Genomic DNA, 18163 nt, shown 5'->3' on the forward strand with positions numbered 1-18163 from the left:
ATCCTTTTAAGTTAAAAATAAATCAGAATGTAGTAGCTCTTAAAAACAGTCTTTACTGTCACATCTTCAACAACCTGTAGTCAAGAAAGACAATTTTGATAGGAATAAATGGAACAAGACAACATATTTCAGATTAGCAGCATTTACAAACCTCATTTTGGATATATTTAGGTGCAGAGAAAGTAGCTTGAGTTTTCTCTGTTCACCTCTAAAAGCAGCACTTTTCTTCAATATTTAGATTTTTAAATCCATGCCAGTGAAGTCGGTCAGAAATACTGCTTTGTATACAAGGTGATCTCAGAGGTTTTTAAAACCCTGAACTCAAACCTCAGTCAGTATAGGCTGTGGTTAAAGTGCCCTTAATTGGGACACTGAGTTTGTACTGGAGGTTCCCATCTATTGTGTATGAAGTTAACAGATTCAAAGAATAAAATGTTCTTTCCATGTTACGTCACTGAATATTGTCTGAACATTACTTTGTTGAAACATAAAAGCTATCATTTAATCCTGCCACAAGTAGTACCTGAAATAAAAGACATGGCAAATGAGATTTTTAAAGCAATTTACAAAGTATTATACTAGAATGCCATGCATGTCTCCAGGGAGAGCTGGTGTTTTCAAGCACACCTGAAGTGCTGGCTTTGATTTTGAATTACCTACCATCTCCTCGGGCTCTGACTCTCACAGTGAATTGCATATTAGATGTCTTTAATTACAGGTATTTCTGTTGTTAATCTGTTTTCCCTCACTGTTTTTGCATTTCTTTGTAAAGTGTGTTTTTTTCAGAATGAATGATGTAAGGTTGAATGGGAAACAAGTGTGGAAATGAATTGACTGGACATTACCTAGGGAAAGTAATTTTGTGTGTTAAAGTCTGGAAAACGCACAAATGCCTTAAAACAAATTCCAACATGAAACAGTTGTTCTGCATTTAGCATTTAATAATCAGACTACCATTATGTGCAACAAAATCTTAAGTGTCACAGCTGCTGAGCATATCAGAGAGTAAACATCTAGCTACCTACCAAAAGCAAAAGAGTTTAACAAGTGCTGCGGGCAGAGTGATACACAGCCTGAAAGCACCAGCCTAAAGTGAACGCAAACAAAAGACCTCTAGACTTGCAAACAACTCCCCGCCACACTAATTTGCAGATCTGCCATGGCTTCTTTGCATTCCCTGGGCTTGGTACAAAATCTTCTTCTTACCCTCTGTTCTTATTTTATTATTTCTACCCACATTTATTTTTCATGGTACCAAGGCAGGCATAATTAAAAAATAATCATTTATTGTAAAGAAACTTGATTTCTGGTGAGTACATTGGATACACTCACCAGCCACACCTGCTCAACTGCTTGTTAATACAGATAACCAGGCATTCATGTGAAAGGAAATAACAAGAAGACCTGCTGAAGTTAAAAGCAAACATCAGAGGGAGGAAAGGTGATTTAAGTGACTTTTAATCGGAAATGTTTGTTGGAGTATTTCAGTTGATTCAGTGGGATTTTGCTACACAACCATCTCTGACGTTTACAGACAATAACTTGAAAAAGAGAAACTGTCCCATAAGTCACAGTTCTCTGGGTGTAAATGCCTTGTTGATGTCAGAGGTCAGAGGAGAATGGCGGACTGCATCACACTCAAAGGAAGGTAACAGCAACTCCAATGACCACTACACTATGTCCTATATCCAAGATGTGCAGAAGAGCATCTCTGAACACACATGAGGAACCTTGAAGCAGATGGGCTACAAGTGCAGAAGTCTGTACCAGGATCCACTCTCTATGAGCTAAGAGCAGGAAACTAAACCACATTTCACGTGAGTTCACTATTTGAAAAACATTGTGCAATCTGATGAGTCTCGATTTCTATTGCAACAGGTGTTAGGGTCAACTTTGACATAAATAACATGAAAGCATGGATCCAGACCCATCCTGTCTTGTATCAGTGGTTTAGGATGTTGAGGATGTGGGGGATATCTTCATTGCATTGTTGGAACCTCAATTGAGCATTTAGTCACCACAGCTTACTTAAGTATAGGTGCTGACCATCTCCATCCCTTCATGTCCATAGGGAACCCATCTTCTGATGGCTGCACACAGCAACATGACAGTGAGTTCACTATACTCTCCAAATACACCAGATCTCAATACTATTAATAGAGCAGCTTTGGGGTGTTGTGGAACAAGAGATGTCAATAAGGACTAATCATCTCTGGGGAAGGTTTCCACCACCATGTTGAATCTATGCCACAAAGAATAAAGGCAGTTCTGGGAATCCAGCTCAGCATAAGCAAGTGTAAATAATAATAGATAAATATGCCATGTATATTTAGTGTACCGTGTAAGTGTACAAAGTGAGTGTATATATTTAGTTATAGCCACAAATGCTCAGCATGAGCTAACCTCTACAGTGTTTTTGTCTTACTACCTGTGCAGCTGTACTCAGTGTTACAGGGACTTACTTCAGTTAGTTTAAACCCAGTCAAATCAAATCATAATGATATATAAAAATGAGGCTGGAGAGAACCAAGAGAAATATTTTCCTATTTTTAAGTATAAAAATCTGAACTTTAGTAAGTCAAACACCCGTGGATGAAATGAGCTCATACATTATGAATTAAAATCAAAATAGCAGTAGATACAGTTGCTGCACTCAGAACTGGCAGACATCATATCAATATATATTGTGAGTGCTATTATCCCACATACACACACACACACACACACACACACACACACACACACACACACACACACACACACACACACACACACACACACACACAGTATACACACACAGTATACACACACATTATTATTTCTTTTTGCTTCATAAATCCAGTTATGCTTTTCTTACAATTCTCTGTATAACTATCACTTACATTTTTGTCAGTTTGATTTATGCCATCCTTAGTGGGAGGCTATTGGTGCTCAGTAAAAACCACTATTAATAATTTAATCTTGGTATTGCTTGCTGCCTGCCGCTATTGCTCAGTGTGGTTTAGGTTGCATCTTTGTGCTATGGGGATGCTGAGCAGGCATAACAGGGCAGGCCTTTGTTATTAAATTTTTTAACCACAGACAAAAAGAAGAAACGATCAACAAATATCAGAATTGTATTAGTTTGTTTTGAAACCAGTGAATTTCAGCAAGCTCACAGATTTGCACAAAATCTTATTTTTGCTTTATAACATTATGGCATTTATGTTTTTACTCTAAATATCTATCCTTCCAAATAATTTTTAAAAATGTACTATTCAATATTTTTGCAGGGGACCCCTTACAGTGAGGAGGGGGCTATCATAGGGCCAGGGGCGAGGTACACCGTGGACAATTCGCCAATCTAATGGAGGGCTTTGAGGTTTTTTTACTAGATGACAATGGCACAACCTTTATAATGTGATTTTTGTTTTCTTTGTTTTAATTGGTATATGAAAGTAAAAATATATACAAATATTTTATCCAATTTTATGCCAAATCTTGATCTTTCCCTTAATTTGTTTGCACTTTTTGTTTCAGTCACAACATTATCTGCATTCAATTTTTTCACTTTTGGTGACTAAATGCAAGTAGTTGCTGTGACCAATGCCAGTTGCACAGCAATTGAGCATGCAAGGCAACTGCACATGTCACTTGGTGGGAGGCAACCTATCTTGGAATAACTGCAGTCTGACAGACTGCAGTCACTTTTACACAGACTGGCCAAGGTTTACAAATAATCACTATTTAATTTATACATGCAGACAGATTGCCAACACACTGCAATCAATTAGAATCATTTTGCAACAAGAGCAACTTGTCTGCAACATGTCTTCTTTTTACAATAGGGGACTCTGGTCAGCTTGTTGCCAACTGACTGTAGTTTGGTTATTTTTCTATATAAAATCAAAGTTGTCCAGCCCCTGGGTCATTTTACAGTTGAATCACCATCCTGCAGCAGCTATGTAATTACTTGTGGAGGAATTTAATTCATTTATGTTTCAAAACTATGAGGTTCATTCAGGCATTGAGCCAACCATGATCTCTATACTTAAATATTCTACAAGGTTCAAGGTTCTCTATTCGCCACATGCATAGTTATAAAAGTATAACACACAGTGAAATGAAACGGGGGGGGGGGGGGGGGGGGGGGGGCAATATATATAATATATACATTAGGTGAATGTGCAGTAGTAGCATGTATGCAGCAAGCAGGTGAATTCTGTACATTAAGTGAATTAAATAAGAATAGACAATCTGAACATTTTACAAAATAAACAATATGAACATATTTAAAATTAAAGGAATTTGAAATGTACATTGTGCCGGTGGGTTTAGAGTGTCTAGAAGAGAGTCCTGTCTCAGTCACTTATGGATGATGTGAGAGTCCCAGATCCCTCAGCTTTGTGAACCGTCTGCTGGGCACTATTGTGTTAAACGCTGAACTGTAATCAGCATTCTCACATAGTTACCCTGTTTCTTGTCCACGTGGCTGAGGGTGGTGTGCAGGACGCGGGCGATGGCGTCCTCTGTGGATCTGTTGGGTCGGTAGGCGAACTGGAGCGGATCTGTGGTGTCTGGGAGACAGCTAATAAGGTTGGAGGGCATTTATGATGAAAAGATAATTGGTACATATCTGGTATCAGTTTACCTAAATTTGTTTTCATTTTAAATGCAGTGATTGTGAGCACTACATTCCAGCAAATGCAGAAACCATTGACAAGATTGAAAAATGAAAGGTAATCATGTAAGAAACTATTCCATGAATAGCTTAAATAAGCAGAAAGAATACTGATGTTTGGTAGGATAAAGAATACTTGGACTGTTATCTGCTGGCTTGTTTCAAAGTGGTACCATACTGAAATGCCTTTTGATATTTGTGCTTCTCTTATCCAAAGCTGGTGATCATAGACAAGGATAGAAATGTATGTGAATTGGCAAATTGAGAATTTGAGGCTTAGCTTTCTTGTAAGTCCAGTACAGTGGCATATCACTCCTGACCCCACATCAATCCCCTCACAGATTTTGTTTTATCTTGTGGACAAGCACCCGAGGAGCTCAACACACTATTTTCCTGCAGCACTGTTCTGGCTGTTGTGGATTTTCTGCCAAAACAGTTTACTGAGTAGTCTAAAATAAACAGAACTGTTCAGTGCTCAGCATTCCCAAGAATACCTTTCTAGGTGCTGATAAAAGTGGAAATTGTGCACTATGTCAGCACAATCAAAAGTGAACCATAGCACAAAATATTTCTACTTGTTTATTTTATGACAGGCATTTAAACACACACTTAATAAAACCTGTGGAAAAATACACAGTGTAAAGAGCTGAGGTTTTTTTAAAATAGAACATTAGCTGTTGTGCATTTTGATTTATGTTATTTATATAAAGTGTACACTTTCTAGCTACAATTTTATATTCTTACATTATGGCTTTATAATTTATTTATAGTTTTATCCAATGATAAGAGATTAAATTAAGGATTCGAACCTCTGTACTGAGGAAAAATATTGGAGTTAACTCAAGCAAAACAACAAAAAACTAAATCCAGAAAGCAGAATCACCCAATATTCTGGTTCAGTAAGTGGGCAGGAATTAACACTCTTCCAAATACACACAATTACACACCCAGTCACTTCATCTTCACACTATGCATTCCAATTTCCATCCGTACTTAATAATGCTGTTATATATGCCGTGCTGTGGCTAACATCCTCTGATTTCTATCTCCTTCCTTCCATTTTCTTCCATTTATTCAGTGCTGGGTTACGGGGGGCTGGAGCGTATCCCAGCTGCCATACACCCTTGACAGACTGCCAGTCTGTCACAGGGATAACACAGAGAAACAGACAACCATTCAGAAACACCAGTTAACCTAACCCCACTAACTTCATGCCTTTTGACTTTGGGAGGACACCCGAGCACCTGGAAAAAACCCACATAGACATGGGGACAACATGCAGACTGGTAGATTTGAACCTGGGACGTTATTGTGAGGCAACAGTGCTAACCATCCCACCGCTATGCTGCCCTGATTTATATCTCACTAAATGCAAAATGGAACTCTGCACCTCAGTATTATGTGGCTTCATATACATGTAGATGGCTGTATGTGGGTGTGTATGGTGATCCATTTGCATGCATGCTGTTCTTCCCTGCCTATGTGTTGAGTGCATCTCAGTGGTGGTTTTTTTTTGGGTTTTTTTGAACCTGCAATTCTAAAACAAATCCTTTACTGCTCACACACCCCTGGCATGTCAGTACATACTCACTGAGCTAATTAATATTATGTTTTTTTCAATAGACACTTAACTATAAATGCTATGCTACTTCACAACAAGAAACCATTGTTAAAAATTTGAGTGTCCAGATGATAGATTTCTCTCTAAAAATGAGTTAAATGCTAGTGTGGTTACCTTTTGGGGGGTGTCCAATTTCCAATTTTAAAATATGATATTTTAGTGTTATTAAAAAATAGTAATGACATGAGCAACCCTATTAATTTTGCATAATTGATTTTTAATAAATAAATGATGATGCTGAGGTGAGGAATATATGGCCTGGATAGACACAATATACCTGTTAATTAGACATTGATTTTTACTTCACCAAACAATGGAAATGATTCATTATTTATAGTCATTATCAGCACACAAATTCAAAATGGAAAAGGAAATTAAAAAGTGAATATATTAGTAAGGCCAATGAGAATTTAAGACTAAAATGAGAGAGAGAGAAAATGCATACCTGACAGATCTGTCATACCGAAACATGTAGCGAGGCTACATTGGGAGCATCTGACAGAAGCCCCGGTCTACAAGATCCTCACTTTCTACCGCTGGCAGAACTTTGACAGCATTCTGAGGAAGGCAGAGGGCATTGAGTCTGAGTGGACAGCAGCTCAGCAGTGGTCTGTTGAAAATGAAGGTTGGTGCCTCTTGTGGCCAGAACCAACAACCAAATGGTGGGCACCAGAGATGGCTGTGGGTGGCTCTAGCTCAGGAGGTAGAACAGGTGCACTGATTGGAAGGTTGGTTGGTTCTATCCTTCTCCCTCAAATATCCTTGGGCAAGATACTAACCCTAAGTTGCTCTCCAATGCATCCATTGGAGTATGAATGTGGCATGTTGTATAAAGTGCATTCAATGCTATCTATCAGTCCATTCCAGTCACCAAACTGAAAAAGCGTTCAAGCTTTCAAGCTTGGCTGGCATGAGGCAGCTTAGAGATATCAAAAGGCTAAATGGAACATGGCCTTAGGAGTAACTAAACCAAAACTTGGGTATGGGAGGAGGTGAGTGAGGCCATGGAGCCTTTTGGTCTGCCTCAAGGCAATTCTGGCAAACCATCAGGTGACTCAAGAAGAAAAAGCAGTTCCTAATTCATACTGAATACAGTGGAGATGATGTGCTGCTTTTAGTGTTATAACTTGCTCTTTGCTTGACAAGAAAAACTGGAATAAAGGGCATTCAAACTGCAGTTAATATGTATTTGTCAAATCACAAATTATATCATATTTTTCAAATATTGATCAACACTTTAAAAAGCCAAAACTGTAGTGCAACAGGCTGTTTTGTGGTAGCCTATATGTTGGCCTGAGGACCGTGCAAGGGCAAATAGTGTCTAGACCTTCCCAAATGACTGTGTGGAATTTACAAAATTTAATGCATCCTGTCACGCTCACCTGGAAATGGAGGGGATCAAATACCACACAGTCAGTGGGGACCTCTGAAGGGCAGTAGGCCGAAAAAGATTTGACATGGTCTTATAAATGGCAGTTCGGGTGCACCATTTGATATTGTGCAGACATTTTAAAGTTGCCTGAAAACAAGAAAACCTTTCCTTTTTCATTGCTTAATGGTTTACTTCATACATGTTTTGTTTTGTTGTCTGAAATGATCATTGTCATTGATACATAAACAAGCATACCACAGTAACTAATTTGCTACATGAAGAGGACTGCGACAATTTGGTAAGCTGATACATAAAACATATTTAGAAAACAGACATGGACAGTGCAATAGTAGATTAAACTTATATATCATGCTGCCTCAAGTTTATGGGAGAGACAGAATTCAATCAAGAGTAAAACATCCATATTCACCACAAAAACTGTCTTCTATAATATCCACCCATCTATTCTCTTTTGCTTATCAGGGTCATGGAGGGAGCTGGAGCCTATCTCAGCTACCATAGGGTGAAAGGTGGTATACACCTTGTGGGAGGCAACAGTGCTAACCACCTCACCACCATGCTTCCCATCTGACATATGAGATTTCTTCTACAATAATAATAATAATAATAATAATAATAATGTTAATTTACAGTTTAACTAAAATGAAGATCATTTTCTAGCCTTCTTTTCCAACTAGCTACGGTCACTAATGACATCTAATTCAAAGTGTTAATCTATTGCTACAAAGTTCTGGCAGCACCTGCTCTGTAGCTCAAAAGCATTGACACAGCATAAAACAAATGTAAACTCAAACTTAGTTACTTTGTAACATTTAAGTTAAAATTTTGAGTTAAAAGTTACACTGTGAAACTGCTTGGTTGTTCTCAACATTATGTTTTTGTGGTGAAACAAGTTTTCTGTTTCCATCTTTAACAGGAACTGTTACCTTTTTTCTTTTTCTTTTGCATATTTTGCAATAATGCTGTAGTGTGTTTTGTCGAAGGCTGTTAAAGTAGCTCCCTTTTTACTAAATCATCGTTTTAAGCTGGCGTTCAGCCTGGGCTTGTCACGTTGTTGAGCACTGGGGGAAATAAATGCATGTTACTGTATCACTGATATAATGATATGACTTTTTTTTATATCATGTAAAAATGTATGCTTGTTTTATCACAGATGATAGATTGCAGAGGCCTAGTTCAAACCCACACAAGAACTAGGTCAGTTTACCACTCAAGTACTCTCTGTGACAAATGTCCATTTAAAAATGTCCCACTATTCGTGAGGGAACTATGACTTAGAAATCCACTATTGGAAGTGTAGTTATCCTTATATTTTTCTATTTCCCTACAGGCACTGACTGCTTTCCCAATTGGTGCTGTGGGTACTCTAAAAGCTACACCTGGCTCAAGGCCGTATAGATACACACAACACATGGCACACACTGTAAGGCGTATCCAGTGTTACTGAAAGGTCACTTAGTACCAGGGGTGAACTGGCAATCTCGCACTTGTGGGCTAATGGGTCAATGTTATTCTTTCTTTGTCAATATAATTAAAGAGGCTACAGGTGAGCTTGAAGAGTCACTGCGCACTGACCCTACAAGCACTGACAGCAACCCATTGGTTCAATCAAATCTCTCAACATAACACACACACACCACCACCACAACCCCCCCCCCCCCCCACACACACACACACACACACAGACACACACTTTCCTCTGTACTCATGCACCTTGTAGAACAGAGTGTACTGTTGAAGTGGTTGATGAAAGGTGGAGCTGAAAAGCTAAGAGATAAAAAAAGAAAACGAAACTAGTCAACAGAAGTACCAGCAACAAGTAAAATAAAGCCCTTGCAGTCACAGGATCCTGCTGTTCCTTGCATTAGCCATGAAGAAAAGTGAGAGGAGGAACAGCAGTCCCAGCAAGAGAGTGTGAAAGAGATAGAAGAAGGAGCAATTAACATTGTAAAAAAAATAGAAGGAGGGATGAAATTGGGAAGGAAGAAATTCAAGGAAACCAAATGGCCCATAGCCTGCTAATAGCTAAGATTAGCTTTTAATTGTCACAAGCATCACCGCAATGCCACTAACATGTCCTAATCCAACAACAACTGTACCAAAATGATTAAAACTTGCTTCAATGTAAATCTATCTATACACACACACACACACACACACATATGTGTATATATATATGTATATATGCCAGGGGTGATTTTTTTTTTTTTTTGTCCCAGTCCAACCCTGCTTACTACCAAACAGGCAATTCAGCCATGGGATGGGTAAACTCAGCGGACAAAGTGACAATACAGACTCCAAGAAACAAGGGCAGATTGATTGTGTGCTTGTCTGTATGTCTCTGCATCCACAAATGTGTTTTTATTGTAAAAAGCTGCTACCTGAACAGTTTTTCTTAAAAAAAACAAAAACAAACACAAAAAGATGGCTAACAGAAGAATAGTCTGGACTGTGCACAATAGAAATGCTTATCTTCTTTATGGTGTCTGTCTCAGCCCAGGAAAGCCATCAAAACACGATTCTATAAATGGCTTGATAGTGACAGCTTCAGTGGTCAGACCACCATCAAAAACATCTTCTCAAACATTCTTAGTCTTCACTCCTGATGTCAGTAATGTTCACAGTTTTTTTTCCCTCAGAAAATCTACAAAACATCTGTGTGAACGTTTGACTTATGATTGATTTGAAATTTAGTTTAATTAGATACAAGAGCCTTAAAGCACCCTGATATCCTTAAAGAGACTACACCAACAAAAAAAAGAACTGCTATGGTTAATCAGATGCAGTTGCACTTGAACACATCACAGAGATTGCTGTCACATATATTTTCTCTGCATGTGTTTCCCTCTCTGTCTCTCTGACACAGATGCATGTCTGCGCACACTGTAAGTGCAAAATTAATGCCATACAAGCATAAGCATTAATATCAATGACACCATCCCAGCTTTGGTCAGTATCATGGACAACAACCACAGCCAGAAGTGAGAACTGACACTTATATTTAAGCTTACTCTATAAACTCACACTGGTTCCTTCAAGCAGGCTACAACAAAACAGCAAATAACCTTGATATAATATTATGTCTATTAGCGTGGAACAAAAACGAGAAGCTCGTTCCTCAGAAGGTCCTCAGAGACGGGATGAGGTCACCATAAAAAATAACACATTATTATAGCACCTAGATACAGTATATCACACACATATCACAGTACAAGTTCATATTTTCGACATACACTTGGTATCAGTGTTTCGCCCGTTAACAAAAACACATAGCAGCTCATCTGAACTTTATCGTTTCTACCAAAGTCCTTGGTGGCACTGCATCTCTTAAAAATCCTTTAAACAAAAATCTTACTCTTAAAAACACTCACTCTCGTGTTAAAGTCAGATTGTGTTTCAGTGTTTGTGGGTAGAGAGGTAAGACAGACAGCCCTTGAAACAGAAATCCTGTGACAGCAGAATGAGTGGACTGAACGGGATCTCATGACAGAAAAAGACACGCAGAGAAAGAGAATGCAAGGGAGGGAGAAGTGAGACTGAATGCGAATCCTATCCTTTGCGGAGGATGCAGGCGATAGGACCCAGGGGGAACCTAGGAACTTAAAACTGCTTTATTGTAGTGAAGCTAGCGGGAATAAAACGAAGCCATTAAAGGAACTTTGACATCTAAACCTTAAAGTTAAAAGCATGTGTTTAATGACGGCGCTAGAACAATAAGCAGTAGTGTGCGTGTATGCCTGCAACTTTTTTGCTTGGTGGTTATTTTATTCCAAAGTAAATACAAGCAAATTAACCACGCGGATACTTTAACGTTAAAGGACTCCACATTTAATCGTTTTTCCAAACTAAAATAATCAAATCCAAACGTCCCAAACTGTTCTCTATAGAATGACCACGGAGACGTTTGTTGCCAGTGAGAGAGTAGACTAGATGTTTCCATTTCAGAGGTTCTTTAGGTTTAGAATGATCATAAATTCTTTTAAAAAAAATATTTCCCCAATGCTGATACCCAAGATTACACCTGAGGAAAACCCAGTTTTATTGCACCTTTAGTTAACTCTGCTCCCCTTGTTCGTGTTTTCCCCAGTTTGGCCAGTTATTGGTTAATTTACAGCTCTTACTTCTTTCAAAACTCGGTCTTGATGGTAAACGGCCATGTCCTGTTTTAGTTTCCATTCAAACGCCACCCTGTTTTATTTTGAAACGTGTCACCGGACATTCAGCACGCGTTAATCCACTCCTCTTTACGCGGGTGTCTGGCACCCGGTGTAATGTGCACTCCTCTCCATTCCTCACCAACTCTAAGTCAGTCTGTCAGAGACCGTCTGAGCGCGCACACATACACAGAGCCCTTCATACAGTCTCTGGGGCACACGCGCGCACTGACGCGCACAGACACGTTGGCTCGCTCTGTCGGAACATAGAAGACAGGAGAGGAAAGGGAAGCGGAGAGCTCCCATTTATTTGCCCCCAACTTCCCTCTTTGCATCTACTTGTGTCTTTCTGATTCTTCTTATCCACCAATGCAAGGATTTTATTACTCTTATTACTGCCACTGCTGTCCCGAACTAAGGGAAACAACTTTAAGGACCAGACGGGAGTATGTAAAATAATTCTTACTGCTGAACAAAACAAGAAGAAAAAGAAGGAAGAGATGGATAAACGGAGTAATTCTGGCGTTTGGCTGGCAGCTTTCTTCTACTTTGTACTTTGGGGACACACTGATGGACAATTCTTTCCAGGTAGTGAAGGCGCGCGCGTGTGTGTGTGTTTTAAATATTTTCAGATTCTTTGTGCATTGGTCGGCTTTGATTCAGTCTGAGTTGAATGTCACAGCGCTGAAGTTGCTCACATAGGGAGGACATGCAGGGTGATCTGAGCGCTTTGTGATTTCCAGGGCATTACAGATGCATATGTGGTACTGCTGGATAATGTGATAGTAAAGCAACTTTAAACTCAGCACGTTAGTCGCGGAATCTAAACCACTGTTCTGTATCCACACAGAAATCTTTGCATATGAGTAAGAATGTCCGAAAAAAGGAAACTGCAATAAATCCCTTGTTTAAGTAATTATTGAGATGGGGTTTTTTTTTTTAATAATAGTGGCAGTTTGACTTATGATGGACACTCGTCTGAGTTTGCGTCAGCATATGCAGTTCAGCTTCACATGGCTCATCGGAGGTTTTGACAAAGTTTTGGAGCTTTAGGAGGTTTTGCTTTACGAAGCTTACTGTGAGGACGGGCTACATGTTGTTGACGGTTAGAAATGTGTCTCAATTTCAGTTCAAATTATAGACTACTTTGCTGAAATCACTTGGTTTTAGAGACGGGCTGAACAGTGCGCGCTTGACTCGGTCTGAGCACAAAACAGTCAACTTACAGCGTCCCCACACTTCTTTACAAAACCTAATGATCACAGATATTTTGAAATGTACTCCGGCATGCATATAAACGCGCACCTGTACAGCAGTACCATATGAAAAAAAGTGCAAGTGTTATTTAGAAACAAAGTGAAGAATAACTGAAGTTTCCTTTTTAATCTTTGGGCAATGGACTAATTCTAACAGCAGTTCAGATAGCCGAGTAATACTCCGCTTCTCAAACGGCAAATATACCTGACAGTATATTACAGTAAACATACAGATACACAGTTTAATCTCTCGGAGTTTAAAGCTACGGAATCCTCTTGCTGTCCGCAACATCTCCCCTCCGCAGCCCATACTCAGCATCGCTCTGGCACTTGTTACGCACAGGCGAGGTATGGAGAGTTTTCGGAATCCTTTTGTTTTTAGGGATATAATCGAGTCAGTGGTAATTACGATTATCTTTTTTCAGAAGTGGAAGCTCCACAGTTAGACACGAGAGTCAAATTACAACAGCATCGTTATTACTCCCAAACATCGGATATATATAATTTCTTGATAAAACACATCCCGAACGAAAACCAAGAAGCCGTTTAGAAGAGATCAACATGCGATTCAGTAATGGAAACATTTAATGATTCTTCAAAAAAAAAAAATATATAGTCAATATTTAAAATTATAATGCAAGCACTTTATGCCCTTTGCCTAGGGCTGTATCCCCTGTTTTGTATGCTCTTTGATCGTTGAATCTCACTTTTTAATGGTCATGATACAATATGAGACTTTCAAAAACGTCCGCTTGTGTCCTCTGCTCAAACTCAGGAAACTGAAGGTAGACATGAGATGAAAAAAAATCCGTTAAAGTCAGCGATGTTTCAGCGGACTGCAGCAGCAACCTGTCCACTCTGTGTTCTGCTCTCTCCAAGCATCTTCTGCTTGGTATTCATGACTTGTACGACTGCAAAAAGAGGCTACTTTGAAGGAAAGACTGGCTCTAAACACTGAGTCCTTCCTCGCTTTATCTTGCCTTCTGTGTTGCAGAGGTGCAGAGCCGCGAGTAGCCTCTCTCCGTGCGTAATGGTGCAGCGGAGGTAACCTGTACTTTGTGCGTTACGATAAAAGAAGTACATAACTCGTCAAATGTGTGTGTTTATGTCTGAATTCAACTAAAAACATAAAGCTTTGTAAGATATGAGTCTTCATTTCGACAGGCTAACATTAACAGACATGAGGAGAACAAAAGCAAACAGTTTTGAAGCCACGTAAACAAAGGAAAGCCTATCCTTCATACAGATTTAAAGCAACTAATGAAACACAGGTGATGTGATCATCAGGCTGTGATAAATGGACAAAAGGCTCAAAATGTTGCAGAGGCTGAAAATATTTTTAGATTTTTGTTTGTTTGTTCGTTTTTTCTAAAGAACGATTTGGAGTCTTTATAATATAAGAATGCATCATCATTCTGAATTGTTTCACTCACATTTTTTCACTTTATTTGCAATTTATTTTATTAGTGTGTGTTCGTGTATATGTAACAGAAGAGAGCAAAGGAACAGTTTTTTTGCTTGTTGTTTGATACGTGCCGTTGGGGGGCGATATTGATACGTCTTTGCTATCTGTCGGACAGATTCCCCTCTCTCCCTCTCTCTCTCTCTCCCACACACACACACACACACACACACACACACACACACACACACACACACACACTCACACACGCACGTTGGAGCAGACTTTTTAAAGTGATTGTTTTTTCTTTTTATTCCTCTTACAAAAAATGTGAAACATATTCATCTATAATGATAATAGACTGAAATCCAATGATGAAGAAAACAAGTTCACCCCACGGCTGTCAGTCACTCTTAATGACATCTTGTAGAGGTTGTAATAACCCTCTAATCCATCCTCATATGGAAGCTGCATTTGTATTTGTCTGTTTGGGGACTTAGGTTTTCTGTGTTTATTTATTTCTTACTTTTATTTTTTTTAAAACATTCAGCTGTTCTAGTTGGCGTTTTGCTTAAACCAATGAAATGGCAAAGTCAGTGTATGACTTATTGATAAAGCATTAATAACTTACCTGCTTTCTCCTTACCTTTTCTTTTGTGATTTGGGTGAACTGATCCTTTAAAAAGAGGTTCATTTGTTCTTGTGTTTTGCAACAACATTATGTTCAAGAAAGCAGAGGCATGTGTTACTCAAGGCCGTCCTTTCATTTGGTGTGTGTGTGTGTGTTGGGTGCAGCTGTGCTCCTGATACATGTCTTTGAGCTCCAGTGCCCACTAATTGTTGAATATCCGGTTGAATCTGGAGGTGATGGGCACTGAGGTGTGTGTGTTTTCATGGAAACCAATTTACAATTTATATTCCACTTAATTAGATTTCTTTGGCAGCAAGGACAAAAGGGGGGAAAGTGAGAAAAAGAATGAAAGGAGAAAGGGAGCGACCATGTACTTACTTACTCTTTCTCCTTGACTTGTTTGCCTGTTGTGTTGACATGATAAGGGGATATAGAGAAGTCTTTGGCTCTGATCAAATAAACATCTCTCAATTCCCCAATTAAAGAGCTATTTGTAAGATTAGTGTAGAGACTGCTCTGTGCGTTTTGTAAATGAATGACACATGGAGACCTCTCATATAAGTGAAGTGGAGTAAAAATGTGCAGAGGTGAGGGGGAAAAGAGATTTACATGAGCAGAGGAAGGACGTGTAGAATGAACAATGATGAACTTAGGAGTAAAGAACACGAGAAGGTGCGGTGAAATGAGAAGGTCAAAGAACAATTTGGGAAGAGAATGGAGGAGATGTGTGGAAAGGGTGAACTTAGGAGGGGGAGGGGTAAGAGAGAGAAACTCAGGGTTAAGAGAGCAAAACGAAGGGGTGGGAGTGAGGAAAGAAGAAAGGGGGAGAAAGAGAGATGCAAGGGAAATATGAGGAGGAGGAGTAAGGAGAGTACTCATCTAGATGGGGTGACGAATGAGGCAGCAGATGATATGACCATCCCTTCTTGCAATCTCATCCTTTTGCCTTTGTCTTCAAGCTGCTCTCTATGAATCTTCTCCATCTCCCCTTCTATTTTGAAAGGAAGTAGAGAGGAAGAAAATGGTGGAAATGAAAGAAAAGACAGAAAGAGTAAAAAGTAGAGTAACATTCTGGACATGTAAAACAAAATTGTACAAGATAGATGTACAACATAGTATTGTCTGAATACTATGGTTGTTTTATTGTACTTTTTATATTTTACATTTATATTTATTTTGCATTTTGCACCAAGGGAGTGGCACTCCAATTTCGTTGTACTTTGTACAATGACAATAAAGGCTATTCTATTCTATTCTATTCTATTCTATTCAAAAGGTAGAGAAACTGAACTTATAGAGGGGAGAGAAGAGCAGATGCCAAGAACAGGACTGGAGAAGGAAGAGAGTGTGAGAGCACAAGAGAGGACATGAACAAAAAAAGAGAGGAGCTGTCTAGCTGAGATGAAGAGAGGCAAAGGAGTAAGGACGAGTGGTCGGAGGAAATGACAAAGTATCACAAGACTTCAAGAAAAAAAAAACTGCACTAAGTTGATTATGTCTCACTGTTATCGACTGTCTGAGTGGCTATAATTGTTTCCTTTGCTGTGTGTGTGTATGTGTCTTAAAGAACGACGGAGAGAGAGAGAGAGAGAGAGGGATTTATGACAGGATATCTGTCACCTCATGCCCCACTCTGTTTAGTATGCTGTCCATCCTCTGTGTGCGTGTGTGTCTCTGCCTAATCCACAGCACTTATTCTATTGGCCCGACTAACTGACAGCCTAATAGCAGGGCATGTTGAGTGCTGGAGCATCGTGCATGTGTGTGTGTGTGTGTGTGTGTGTGTGTGTGTGTGTGTCGGAAATAGAAAGAGACGGACAGTTTGGTATTGAATGAATGGTAGTGCATAGTGGAGCTGAAAGAGACCAAAGGTATAAAGAGTGAGAGCAGCCAGCCTCTCCATTCACTAATGTGCACTTAGAAAAAAGAAGGTGTTAATGCAAATGTGCATGAGGTGCAGTATTAGCGCGCAGTTACATCAGAAATTAATTTTATACCCTTGGTGCTGAATGCCTGCTGATGCAGGGACCACTCACCACCCTTAGATGGCATACCACCAATGCTGGCAATAGCACAATTGCCAGGCCCCAATTAGCTGTAAGACCTATTCTAAGTGCTAACATAAGCTTTGGTTAATGCAAATACATTTTGTGAAATTTCAGCAGATTATAATCTCAGCTGCAGACAAGTTCAGAGGTGGAAAGACAAAATCATTTCCACAGTTCTCATTAACGTTACGTAAAATTCTCGTACATCTTCCATTTTTAAAAGTCTAGCGAGGAGTACATACAGAGTGATTGGGAAAAAATAGTGGGAAAGTCATTTTTTCACCACAGATGTGGTCTGTCTTTTATGATTCTCCAATAAATTTCATTATTAGAATGTCTTTCAAGTTCACCATTTGTCTGAAAGCTCTTTAAACATTTGAGGCAATAATCACAAAGCATCTTCAGCACCATTATATCCCTAGTCACAAAAATGCAGATTATATTCCCTTCCTCTGCATGTTTTTACTGAAATGCAATTTTTCTGTAAGCTCATGGCCAATTATCAAAATTATTGCCTGAAAACATTAACAAAGTTACTCCCTTGTAGGAGGCAAACAACCATGAGTTCCCTGTTCTGGAAGATGGTAGCCAGGCTGACAGTTATCTGCGATGGGGATATTTGACAGTTCAAAGCTGAATGAGACACTATGAGCACTCAACGATGACATAGCTGTCAAATGCAACTCTAATGTATGGACAAGAAAAATGGGTGTTTAATGGGCCTGAGGGCGAATTGCCTGGTGTGTCCACGGAGCCATCAGTGCACATAAAACTCATTCGTAACATATGTACAGATTTAGCCATCAGAGATGCGGCCAGTTTTCCATTAGAACTACAGATAGCTTTATTAAATGGGCTGAAGATATTTGGTGTAGTGAAACCAAGATGTCTTATAATATGCACAAGCTGAGCATGAAACGGAGAAAAATTATTTTTCCCACCTGCAGAGGATTTAGAGCATGACTCAGAGGGAGAAACATCTCTCACTTAATCTCAGA

The 18163-nt window shown here is 39.2% G+C and overlaps 1 protein-coding gene and 1 long non-coding RNA gene across 9 annotated transcripts in view; both read left to right on the plus strand.

The window, feature by feature from the left end:
• Positions 1-1238: 1238 nt before the first annotated feature.
• LOC146518142 (uncharacterized) lies at positions 1239-3847 on the plus strand. The gene is made up of 3 exons (XR_014874078.1): positions 1239-1817; positions 2072-2110; positions 3273-3847. It is a non-coding gene; the product is annotated as an uncharacterized LOC146518142 (long non-coding RNA).
• Positions 3848-11956: 8109 nt separating this feature from the next.
• Positions 11957-18163, plus strand: part of ptprt (protein tyrosine phosphatase receptor type T) — a 312417-nt gene continuing 306210 nt past the window's right edge. For all 8 annotated transcript variants that reach the window (XM_085158891.1, XM_085158893.1, XM_085158894.1 and 5 more), the window contains exon 1: positions 11957-12416. In XM_085158891.1, coding sequence (XP_085015017.1) covers positions 12329-12416 — 88 coding nt within the window. In that variant the 5' untranslated portion in view covers positions 11957-12328. The remainder of the gene's footprint in view (positions 12417-18163) is intronic.

Source organism: Neolamprologus multifasciatus, chromosome 5 (assembly GCF_963576455.1).
Source record: "Neolamprologus multifasciatus chromosome 5, fNeoMul1.2, whole genome shotgun sequence".
In the NCBI taxonomy this organism is placed as follows: Eukaryota; Metazoa; Chordata; class Actinopteri; order Cichliformes; family Cichlidae; genus Neolamprologus; species Neolamprologus multifasciatus.